At 32.3% G+C, this 12,860-nt stretch overlaps 1 protein-coding gene across 1 annotated transcript in view; it reads left to right on the top strand.

Annotated features, from left to right (window-relative positions):
* LOC131936280 (uncharacterized) overlaps positions 1-12,860 on the top strand; it is a 46,945-nt gene that overhangs the window by 24,387 nt on the left and 9,698 nt on the right. Inside the window, exons 28-46 of the mRNA XM_059293229.1 lie at positions 32-187; positions 651-811; positions 1,191-1,334; positions 1,650-1,749; positions 1,928-2,049; positions 2,591-2,693; positions 3,914-4,063; positions 4,391-4,560; positions 4,909-5,069; positions 5,739-5,902; positions 6,272-6,430; positions 6,931-7,053; positions 7,592-7,717; positions 8,265-8,397; positions 8,717-8,909; positions 9,195-9,368; positions 9,733-9,906; positions 10,202-10,391; positions 11,987-12,201. Coding sequence (XP_059149212.1) covers positions 32-187; positions 651-811; positions 1,191-1,334; positions 1,650-1,749; positions 1,928-2,049; positions 2,591-2,693; positions 3,914-4,063; positions 4,391-4,560; positions 4,909-5,069; positions 5,739-5,902; positions 6,272-6,430; positions 6,931-7,053; positions 7,592-7,717; positions 8,265-8,397; positions 8,717-8,909; positions 9,195-9,368; positions 9,733-9,906; positions 10,202-10,391; positions 11,987-12,201 — 2,918 coding nt within the window. The remainder of the gene's footprint in view (positions 1-31; positions 188-650; positions 812-1,190; positions 1,335-1,649; positions 1,750-1,927; positions 2,050-2,590; positions 2,694-3,913; positions 4,064-4,390; positions 4,561-4,908; positions 5,070-5,738; positions 5,903-6,271; positions 6,431-6,930; positions 7,054-7,591; positions 7,718-8,264; positions 8,398-8,716; positions 8,910-9,194; positions 9,369-9,732; positions 9,907-10,201; positions 10,392-11,986; positions 12,202-12,860) is intronic.

The following is a 12,860-nucleotide window of genomic DNA, read 5'->3' as shown; positions in this document are numbered from 1 at the left end:
TCATTTAAGCAATACTTTTGTACCTCTACAGAGATCACACAAGTAGCAAACACCTACAAAGATCTAGTTTCCCAGTGTGGCCTCCCTAAAGGTTTTAAAGTCACACAGAAGGAAAGTCTCCCCATAGCCAGGCTTGTATTGGCTGGGTCTGGTGTCACTGTTGTCATAGGGGATGCTGAGTGTCTTGGTACTAGTCAACTTTTTTAATTTATTCATTAACTTTGTTTTGTTAAATAATTTATAATTGTCATCTAATTAATATAGCAAAGAACAACAGCTGCAAAAGGTGGTTTTAAAAAAATATAATTTTTTCATCACTGGCTTAATTTTAATTTTGTTTTTAAGTAGTTATTTTGCATCATAAACATCGAAGACTTTTGTTATCTTGATTTAAAGTAATATTTGTACATGACAGACTTATGTTTGTGTAAAGACTTATGTTTGTGTAAAGTAATATTTGTACATTACATACTTTTATTTTGTTGGTGATGTAAAGTAATATTTGTACATCACAGTCTGTTATTTTGTTGTTGATGTAAAGTAATATTTCTATGTGACAGACTTTCATTTTGTTGTTGATGTAAAGTAACATTTGTACATTACAGACTTTTATTTTGTTGTTGATGTAAAGTAACATTTGTACATGACAGACCTGAAGACAAGCTGCCAGGAGATCCTCGACACAAACAGCCGAACAACTGGACTGGTCAGTGGCAAGACTTTTGTGATTGACCCCGATCGCTCCGGCCCAATCAAGCCTTTCAAGTCATGGTGTGAATTTGATGACACAAATAAAAATGGTGTCACTGAGGTACTCAATTTGAACTTTTTACAAAGACATTTTAATAGTTGTAATAGATGATAATATAATAAACAATATATAAGCTTAGATTTTTTTATATATATAACTGTTTGGTCTACCATAAATAGGGATCTCTCTAACAACATACATATAAAGAAGGAATTTAATAAATGAGCATTATTGTTTACATATGAAGAATGTATCAACTTAGGTTAACCTAATTGATCTAGAGAACCCAAAAACTTTAAATATTTAGAATAACAGTTTTTAAATAATACATAGAAGTTTTAAGTCTCTGGTTGTCATTAGCAATTCCAATACATAAGGCTAGTATGGATCATTCTTCCTGTGGATATAAGAAATACTTAATTCAGCCCTCAACTTTCAGATCCCCATCATTGGCAACTGGAGCTCAGTAGTTCATGTCACAGATAAAGAGGAAGTTGGAGTTTTTGAATTACCCATTCAGTATGATGGTGCCACTCATGAACAGGTTGATGCATTGACTGAAATCTCAAACTTCTGTTGGCAGGCAAGTAACCAATTAGCCTGGTGTTCAGTTAAATTTGTATAATTAAGGCAACATAAAAGAATTGTGAGTAGGCTGTTTTGTAAATTTATGTAATAAATACTATTATTAAAAATTTTCTGTCTTTTTTTTCAAATTGAATTTATACATAACTATTATCTATTTCAACACAAACGTTGTAATAAAACTTGGTTTTTATTTTTGTGTGATTTATATAATTGTTATTTCCACAGCTAAAAATATATTATAAACATGATTCATAATTAATATATTTACTAAATTAACATCTTGAATCACTTTACATTATTATAACCACAGGGTGTCTCCTTCCAATGTTCAAAATCTCCTGTCATGACCCCATTAGGAGCAGCAACCTTGAACTTTCCTAATAACAAAAAGTCTGCTGGCTTTGCGACTGGTAATAGATTTTTAAGAAATATTTTGGTTTCTTAATTTTATTCTAAATACATCTTACTCATTAATTTTTATATTTTTGTTAAAGTTTACTGTTTGTGTTGTGTAAAACACATCACATTTGTGTTAAAGTTTACTGTTGAAATGCTGCTAATCACACAAGATGATATTTGTGTTAAAAGGTAGCAACACATCTTTCCCTGGTTGTGCCTGTGCTCTGACTGGCACCTGCAGGAAAGGTTATGTCTGCAACTGTGATGCCATGAGACCAGCAGCCATAGATCAAGGTGCTGTGTCTGATCCTGTAAGTCCATGCACTGCATTTTACTTAACACACAGCACTGTAATCAACAGACACAACACAACATTTTATTTAACAGACACAACAAAATATTTTACTTAACAGATACCAAATCAAACAGATACCAAATCAAAACTAAATGTTTGGAGATAAATACACTATGTTTACAAAAACATTGTTTTTCAATTTCATTTTAGTCTACTACTTAGCAAAATGTACATTATCAAAATCAGAAATAATTTTTTAAAGAGACACTAAGGCTCTTAACTACTTGTCTACAAAGTTCTATACATTTAGGTATAATATTCTTAACTGTTTGTTAAGTTTTAAAATTATGTACAAAATATCTAAATCACCCATATAACAAAGTTTTTATCATTTTAAAATAAAGGGTTTTTCCCTTCATAAAGTACCCTATGCCTATTACATCATATAAGTTTTATCATTTTTAAATAATGTGTTTTTCCCTTCATAAAGCACCTTCTACCTATAACATCATATAAGTTTTTATCACTCTAAATAATGTGTTTTTCCCTTCATAAAGCACCTTCTGCCTATAACATCAGTGAGTGTAGGAGGCCAGATCCCCCAGATATCATATGCTGACATTGGTGTGACCAACATCAGGTGCAGCTCTAAACCCATTGGTGAGGCAGTTTTAATGGATCTGTTGTTAAAAATTGTAATAATAGCGAACATTTTAATTACAATTTTAATGTATTTCATTTTCTAAACTTTACAGTTATGTATAGTCGTTGATTTGGTGTAAAAATTATGAAAATAATTTTTTCATACCGATAATATTTGTACTTAAACATTACTTTGTGTGTTTATTTAAAATTTGGCTCTGAAAGCTTTAGAGTTTGTTATTATAATTGTAATATCTCTCAGACATTCCAACTTCTTACTGTATTTTGATGTATCGTTGATGTTTTCTACCATTTAAATTTCGACTTTAAAATTAGGGTTGAAGAATTGTAATGTTGATTCAATTACTTTCTAGTCCTACAGGATTTGTCATCGTCATTTGACCTTTTGTGGAATATAGGTGTTAGGGTTTGCTGTGAGAGGCTTCACCTTTTCTTACCATCATCACTCAATGTGGGCGTTACACTATCAATATTCACCCCTTATAACTTAGCACTTGGTCACAGACATCATAATATACTTGACACGATACTAGTTTTTACTACTCTAGTCTTTATTCAAAACATTACAAACACCAGTCTAGTCTTCGAGTGGACTAGTCATTGACAGGACACACAACAGCATAACCCGAACTCACTTATTCAATACCTAGCCCCTAAATCCTACCTTACATTCTATAGCAACAACGTTCTTTCTACCTTCTACGTCACTATCTCTCTATGGGCGTCATATCTGCATTGATTCAACATTCGTCCGCACTAATATTCACTCACACCTATCTATACTCACAGAACATGCATCATAACAATAGGGATGCAACCATGATATTCTGGCTGCTTTTTCATTTCTTCGCCCCTAAGATTTTGCTCATTTTTCCCCATAGTTTCGTGCTTGTAAATCTCTCTGACCACCTGCTCCTCAATATGAAATACAGGCATATGTTGACAGAAGTCTGAAGTTTGTTGGTATTAGTTTGTGTTATTCTCCACATCTGAAAACCAAAACAAAAAAAACAGACTTCACGTTGCTTTTAAATAGTCATCATAGAAAACACAGTGCTCTTGGTGTCCAGATCATGCGAGGGTGTTAAATATGTATCTTGCCTTTCTGATGCAGTTGGCTGACTGTGTGATATATTCCTCTATTCTTACTTTCTACACTTACATAATTTGTCAGTGTGGATAATTGACTTGTCATTGTAATTCTTATTTATATTTAGATCCACCAAGGGATTGTGCAGATGCCTTCAAGAAGAAAAGTCAGTACGGGATCTCGTACAGTTTCAGTTCAGAATATCTGATCAGCCCTGACCCTGAGAGAGTGAAACCCTTCATGGTCAGATGTGACTTTGAGTTGCAAGCTGGAGTCGGTACGTGCAGTCTTAAAATAATAATCTTTATAAACATTTCTATTTTTTTAAATTTCTTTCCTCCATAGCCAAAAATAGGGTTCTAGTTATTTATTTAGGGTTAGAGCTAAAGCTATGTTAGTAACAGGTATAGCCATCCATTCAAAATAGTACACTAAGAAGACTTAGAATTTCTAATCAACTAAAAACAAATTTTTTATTTTATTGTTTTAAATCTACTAAGCCCATGTTAAATTTGTATCCCCATCTTATATAATAGTTTTTAAGTGTTATAATAGTTTTTAAGTGTTACTGTCTTAAAGAATCATGTCACACCTCTTTTTTTAGGTGTTACCGTCATTGAGGCCAATGCATCAAACCAACGACCTTTGAACCCTGACCCTGAACACCCCAATGAAATTTTCTACTACGCTCCCAGTGAAGAGCAGCTTCAGGCATTGATCACACAATCAGCCTACTGCTACCAGGCTGTGCGCTTCGACTGCTTCGCCAGCACTGTATGTACTTTCAATAGACTTTTTTATTTCATCAAGTTTTAAAAGGTTGATTTGTTGAACATGAAAGTAAAATGAATTTAACTTGAAATAAATGAAAAAATGTATGTATGGAATGATAATTTCTTTATTTCCTATATTTGTAGAAGTAGTACAATAGTTTTCATATTAAACATGACTGTATCTTTATACTCATTAACCACATGATCTAGGCCAATACTATTTAAATTCAATTTTGTTTACATGTTAGCTTATTTATTCTCTTAATACATAATTTATCCCAAAGAAATAATGAGAGACTACTCTAATTACTCATTCAACCTACCACTGTTGGTTTCTCGTTTTTTGTAGTTCTTGAGTGAGGGGACATACTGGCTGACTCTGGGCTCCAGAGAGAAGAGACATTTTTGGGGTGGTGGTGAACCCACAACAGATGGGCGAGGTGGTTTGTGTGCTTGTGGTAAACAGCAGAGCTGTGGAGGACTGGACTCAAAAAATGGACAACTGACAAGGTGAAGGCTGTTCATTTCAATTTTGCTTTTCATTCATTTCACTGTTGATGATTAAATAGTAATAGTTTTTTTTATTTTTATTGCTCCATTGTTAATGTTAGTAAATAGCTTAAAAACTTAATTTCCCAACTGTTAAATAATTTTTTTTTAAAGTGTTTCAATGATATATATTTTAAATCTTTTTAAATGAAGAGTTATAATGCATTGACTCCTTTGACCAAATGGTGCCATCGAGAAGTTTAAAAAAGATTTCAAGTAGATTATCATTAACATCATTAACAATTTGTTTTGCACACTTAGAAGTGGTTTAAAATTAAAACTTTTTACTATGGATTTTTTCTGGAATTGGTAGTTTGTTAGATTATACACTTTAGTAAGATTCATTAGTGGAAACATTGGTAGTGTTTTAAAACTGCAAAGTTATTTGTGCAAGGCTTTATTTGTATTCCTTCATGGAGCAATTAATTAAACCCTTAATTCTATAAGTGTTTATGTTTATGCTGATGAAATTATCCTAGATAATAAAATCAACCGCAAAGCTAATATATATAAAGAATAATAAACACAAGCGACATTACAGTATTGCTTATAATCACTAATTAATTTACAAATAACAAATATTTTAAAAGATTCAATATAATTTAACAATTAAACCAAATGCTGTTGAAGACGCTGCAATTGTGATGCTGGAGATGAGAAGAAGCGCTCTGATGCGGGTATTATAGACATCAAGGAGTTTCTCCCGGTCAGCAAACTTTTTGTTGGACGCTTGTCCAAGTTTCAAGCAGCCAACATCACCATTGGGAAACTCTACTGCTCTCAGGAGCCATTGAGTAAGTTGGCCAGGATTTAATAATTTTTTTTTTAAATAAATTTGACCAGAAACAAACTTTGGAAAGGGTTTTATAAAAGTGTTATATTTACTGGTGACCCAGCATCTGTTTATGCAATTTGATAAGTTTGAATGAAAAGCTATTGACAACAAAATCTTTATGTACATTGTATCTTGCTAATTTAACTTTTTTATATTCTAGAGATCTACTAAATTAAACTTTTTATATAGAAAATTTAACTTATACACAAAATTTCACTTTGTATACAAAATTTCACTTTGTATACAAAATTTCACTTTTAATCAACAAAATTTAACTTTTCACATACAAAATTTAACTTTTTATACACCCTAAAATGATAACCTGCAGAGTTCAATGAGTGCAGTTTAGGATTTTTTGACTGCCATGAGAAGGCTGATTGTTTAGATGATGAGGTCGGCTACAGATGTGCCTGCAAGCCTGGCTGGACTGGAAAAGGGGTTGAGATGACCAGCAGTGACCCACGAGCTAATGGAAGAGAATGTATAGGTCCGTGCATGAAAAGTTTCTTGAAATGATTTACCTATAGAAGTTGGTTTGTTCTTTTATTGCAAATAAAAAAAAATCGAATGTATAGGTCATTGCAGGAAAAGTTTTTTGAGTACTTTGTTTCTATTAAAAACAAGAAATAATGAAATTTATATATTGAAATATTTTGTATTAATATTTATTTGGTTTGTATGTCAAGTGAGATCGAGAAATTATGTTAAACATCAACGATCACTACTGTCAGCAGCTTAGAATAAACTAAGTTTTTTAACCTCTGGTCACTCTAGTGATTGGAATTTTGTACTATAATGTACCTCAGATAAACCATTTATCTATTTCTCCTATGATCTTCCACATTTTAAAAAGACATTTAAATTCATTTTTAGCTAAAAAAAAAAACAAAACAGTCTATAGATTAAAACAAAAAATGTGCTATTTGTTACAAATATAGTGTAAAAAAATGACAGAAAAACTAAAAATGTAAATATTTTGTCCTTTAGATGATGATGAATGTGTGGCCAGCCACCCCTGTCCTTACAGCGCTACATGCACCAATACACCTGGAGACTTCTACTGTACCTGTAAGCCTGGCTACAAGCAGACTGGCAAAACAACCTGTGAAGGTACTTATACAACATTCAGTGTCAATTCCCAAATAAACAATTCAGTGTAAATATAGAAAGTGTAAAACAATTCAAAATATTATTTTTAAAACATTTTTTAATTTAAAAAATGATTGAAAAAATAAACGAAATAATATTTCTTTAAATATTTAAAATATGTAAAAATGAAGTATTCACCTACTGTGCATCAAATTTTAATAGATCTTAAGAAGATCAAAGTAAAATTTTATTTTTTAAATTCTGGATATAAATGTTGTGATTATCTGTACTATTTAACTGTTTTTAAATGTCATTTATTTGCTTAATTATTGCCAGATTACACACAGACATAGATGAATGTGCTAGTAAATTATTTTCATAGCTATATATTTTTTTTACCTACAGATAGAAAGGAGTATCTACGTATTTGTTTTTTACCAACATATATAAATGAATGGCTACATATTTGTTTGTTTACCAACAGATATCAATGAATGGCTAAATACTTATTACCTATAGATATAAATGAGTAGCTACATCTTTGTTTGTTTACCGACAGATATAAATGAATGTGCCAGTGCTGACTTGAATGAGTGCCATGCAGATGCTCGGTGTGAGAATCTAGATGGAGGATACAGATGTATCTGTAACAAAGGCTACAGAGGGGATGGATTTAAGTGTGTCCGTAAGTTCAAAGTCTTTTACAAGATTCTTATTATTATGTCATTCACACATAACTAACCATTGTTAAATAGTTTACTGAAGCAGAGTTTCTTAGAAAACAAATGTGCAAATCAGAATGATGTGTGGTATCAAAGTTTTTTTTTATATCACTGTTAGGGTCAGTTTGATATCAATGTTAGGGTCAGTTTGATATCACTGTTAGGTTCATAGTTTGGGTAAGTACATAAATCAGGATCAAGGTGACAGTTGCTGTACTTCATATGTGCCAGCTTTTTTTAATAGTACTAAAGTAGTTATCCATTCTAATCTAGTAAATCTTCACAATTCATACAATTCAAATTGTATTTTTTTATGTTTTAATTTTTAATACATTTTTACGCTGGCTGTTTAAAATTTTGAAAACAAATGGTTATGGTTGCCGTATTTCAAATGTGCCAACATTTTTTCAAGTACCAATGTAGTAACCCAGTCTTATCTAGCAATTAAATTTTTACACTGCCTGTTTCATATTTTAAAAATAAGTCTGAAGGCTTATATTTAACTTTCAGCTGTGGGTGAGTGTGCATGTTTTGGTGACCCACACTGCATCAGCTATGACCATCGCTGGCTACACTTCCAGGGTGACTGTGAGTACGTCATGTCACAAGATGGCTGTGAGGCTGGTCAAGAACCAACATTCAGGTGTTTATTTATTTTTAGAAATTGTAGAAACTCTATTTTATGCTGGAGCTTATTATTTGTAAACGGTAGTATTGATTAACAAAGATTAGTAAATAAATTTGAATTTATTATTTTATTTTCAGATATATTTCTTTAAATACAAGAAATTACTTTTCAAATTTCTTGTAAATGATGTTATCATTTTATATCTGTTTACATCACTATATTTCAACTTATAAGGTTTTAAAACTACATTTAACATAAACAAAACCTTAAAATATTATTTTAATTAATTAAATTTCAAGCTGATTTTTTTTCCCTACAATAATTATTTCAAAAGGGTTCTGGTGGAGAACTGGAAAAGAAACAACAAATTACCAGGTCATTACTCATGGATCAAAGCAGTCATAGTCCAGATATTTGACAAGGTCATTAGGCTTGAGCAGAACAATGTCATTTTGGTGAATGGGATTGCAGTCAAGCAATACTTTGATCAACACAAGCTTAGTGTCATTACCTTCAACAACAGAGTGGTAGGCACTACATTCAATTATTTTTATTTTATTCTTCTATCAAAACGTTGACACAAAAAATATAGAAATATAAATCTTCTTTAAAATAGTCGATAATTTCAAAAATATTATTCAGTGTCTTACCTTTACTTATTAGGCCTTTTAATTTTGTAGAAACAAAATTAGCATGTTATTTTAATGTGAATGGTTTATGAATATTCTTTCCTTACAATTACTACATAATTGATTTCCGTTAAAAAATTTAATGCTTTAGAAAATATATATCAAATATTTTGCTCTATTTAGAAACTTCAAACAGTCATTGGGCTTGAAGTGGTGTGGGATGGCAAAGACAGCATTGAGATAACCGTCCCTCAGAACACATCCAATGATGTGTGCGGCCTCTGTGGTAATTACAATGGTGACCCAGAGGACGACTGGACACAGGGCCCTGCATGTCCACAAAATACGGGCAAAGTGGTTGGTCCAAATTTTTATCTTGCATGTTTAAGGGATTTTAGTTGATACTGTATTATTATTTCACACTTTAGGATCACTTATTAATTTAATTATTTTTTAAATGGTGCTTCTTGGCAAGTTTAAGTAGTATTTTTTAATTTTATACATTAAAAAATCAATTCACAACTGATAATCAATTATATATATTTTAAATAAGTTAAACAGAGGTTGATATAATATACATTTTGATTAAATTCAAACATTTATTTTTGTAACTTTTTATGTTATAGTAATCTTTTTCCTATTTCATATTTATAATCATTATTGTTCTTAGATAATAAATTATTTTTCCTGATTTCTAGATTGGAAATGTTTCTATTTTTAGACAGACAACCCTTTCCTGTTTGGAACATCATGGACATCAGTGACATCACCAGAGAAAACATGTGATGTGTCCTGTGAGAATCAGCAGCCACCATCTGACCCATGCCTCTACCCACAGGTCATTGTTGAGAAGGAATGCAGCAAAATCATCAACCTCGTCTCCTCTCCTTTTAAAGTAATTGGCTTTAAATTTTACTTAAACAATGTGTTGATATAACTTGATAATCAATACAGTAGACCTATAGTTTCAAAAAATTAGCTTAGTTAGCAAGTACTTACAAAGGAGACCAGAAAAATTTGAAAGAGCTTTCTTTGGCGTCATCATGTGCTCTGGGCATAGAAAGGAAAAAATACAAGGGAAAAAGAGTGACATAATACTCTACCTTTTATTTTTCTCAAACTGTAAAAATTGAAATCTCTGTTTCTTCCATTGTAAGTGACAACAAATTTCCTTTTAACAAACCATTTAGTCGTGTCTGCTGCTCAAAAAACCTTCAGACATTGAAGAGTTCATGAAGTCTTGTGTGTTTGATATCTGCCATGCTGAGGTCAACTTTGAAGAGGATCTCTGCAACTTTGCCCAGTTTTTGAGTGTGGACTGTGCTGACAATGAAAAAGTGGAGATCAAGAACTGGCAGAAAGACGTACAAGTTTGTGGAAGTAGGTGCCCATTACCTTGTTATATATAGAATTTTTTAAAAAAGCAACTTTTTAGCGCAATTTCCATACGGACAATTGCGATTATTAACTCGTCATTTCTGGATGGATGGATGAATGAATGGATGTGTGTCTGCAGCTTTAAGTGGTATCTCCTCCTCAACGAAGCAATATCGAGGACTAGTTCCAAAAGCAAATATGTTAAGCAAGTTCCAAGGATGATTGTGGGCCCAAAAAATTCCCGTAATTCCTTCCTGGATTTCACGGAAAAGCCAAAAAACCTTGAACAAATGCAGTTTTTGGTCCATATCTCGGCAACCAGACCACTAAGCGACTTGAAACATTTACCAATCGATTCCTGCCATAATTTAGAACAATATTGCCGAAGAAAGTTTTCAAAAATATCCTTTCGTTAGGTCACAAAAAATTAATTAAGAATTTTTAAACTAAGCATCATATAGGCCTAGGATGATATTTTTAATTTAAACTGAGCATCGTGTAGGTTTTTAGCGCTAAAAAATATCCTTTCGTTCGGTCACAAAAAATTAAAAATTGTTATGGATAACATAAGGAAATTGCGCTTAAATTGTCACTAGACTTTTTATTAACTTGTTTATCTGGGGCTAATCTAACAGTGAAATACAGTACCTTGAAGTAGTGACAATGAAGCAATATTCTTTATTGCAGCTTGAAGTTATTTTCAATTCATTCTAATAGTTATGACAGGGCATAGTTAAACATAAAGATTACAAGACTTTAATAAAACAAAATTTAAGTGTTATTTTGATTAAATATTACAATGGTTCTGAAATATAGATGTGTATTAAAAAATCAATTTTTCTTTCAAGCATCTCTATTAAGGGTAGTGCCTTCCTGAGCATATCCACCTCCTTCCCACTGGATGAAATAGGAAATGTATTAAAATTAAATAGAAAACAAATACTTTATTCGATCCCCCCCCCCCCCCCCCACACACACACTTCATAATTTTCAAATGCCCAATCCCCCTCTCTCAAGCCCTCTGAGCAAAACATCTGATTTAATATAAAGCATTTTAGAGCCTAGTCTTTATTTGTAAAAAAAAATTAGTGAAATTGTTTTTTTATACTCCCATAGAGCCTGATTTATTTATAAAGAAATTTAACAAAATAGTTTTTTACACTCACATAGAGCCTGATTTATTTATAAAGAAATTTAACAAAGTAGCTTTTATACTCCCATAGAGCCTGATATATTTATAAAGAAATTTAACAGAATAGTTTTTTACACTCACATAGAGCCTGATTTATTTATAAAGAAATTTAACAAAGTAGCTTTTATACTCCCATAGAGCCTGATTTATTTATAAAGAAATTTAACAAAATAGTTTTTTCCACTCACATAGAGCCTGATTTATTTATAAAGAAATTTAACAAAGTAGCTTTTATACTCCCATAGAGCCTGATATATTTATAAAGAAATTTAACAGAATAGTTTTTTACACTCACATAGAGCCTGATTTATTTATAAAGAAATTTAACAAAATAGTTTTTTCCACTCACATAGAGCCTGATTTATTTATAAAGAAATTTAACAAAGTAGCTTTTATACTCCCATAGAGCCTGATTGCCCCAACAACCTGATCCACAAGGAGTGTGGTCCGGTCCACCCTGAAACCTGTCTGAGCAGATCTGTCAACAGCTCCCTGACCCTGGTACCAGATGCTGAGGCCTGCACTGAGGGCTGCTACTGCCCAGATGGTCTAATCCTGGAGGGGAACAAGTGCATCACTAGGGAACAATGTGGCTGTCTGTACAACAATGGATATCTTGCTGTAAGTATGATTAGTCCCGTTTGGTTAAATTTATATTCAAAGAACAATGATTTCAATAAGCTATTTGAATTCTTCATGGTGCATATGTTAAAATTCCTATGGCTTCTGCTGCAACACCTAATAGTCTACTGCCTATAGGCTACTGTATGACATGTGATAGTCTGCTAGCTTTAACACCCTAGTGGCTACTTTCTTTAACATTTGATTTGCCTGTATCTTTTCACTGCTTGTTGATTGGCCAGTGTCTTCACACTGCTTATTGATTGGCCAGTATCTTCACACTACTTTTGATCGGCCAATATCTTCACACAGCTTATTGATTGGTCAGTGTCTTCACACTGCTTATTGATTGGCCAGTATCTTCACACTACTTTTGGTTGGCCAGTGTCTTTACACTGCTTATTGATTGGTCAGTGTCTTCACACAGCTTATTGATTGGTCAGTGTCTTCACACAGCTTATTGATTGGTCAGTGTCTTCACACTACTTTTGGTTGGCCAGTGTCTTTACACTGCTTTTGGTTGGCCAGTGTCTTCACACTACTTTTGGTTGGCCAGTGTCTTTACACTGCTTATTGATTGGTCAGTGTCTTCACACAGCTTATTGATTGGCCAGTGTCTTCACACTACTTTTAATTGGCCAGTGTCTTTACACTGCTTA

The sequence above is a fragment of the Physella acuta genome, unplaced genomic scaffold (genome assembly GCF_028476545.2).
Source record: "Physella acuta isolate Inbredline_101_S28 unplaced genomic scaffold, ASM2847654v3 ptg000005l, whole genome shotgun sequence".
NCBI classification, from domain to species: Eukaryota; Metazoa; Mollusca; class Gastropoda; family Physidae; genus Physella; species Physella acuta.
Note: the sequence above shows the minus strand (reverse complement) of the source record. Positions and strands in the feature narration are given on the sequence as shown.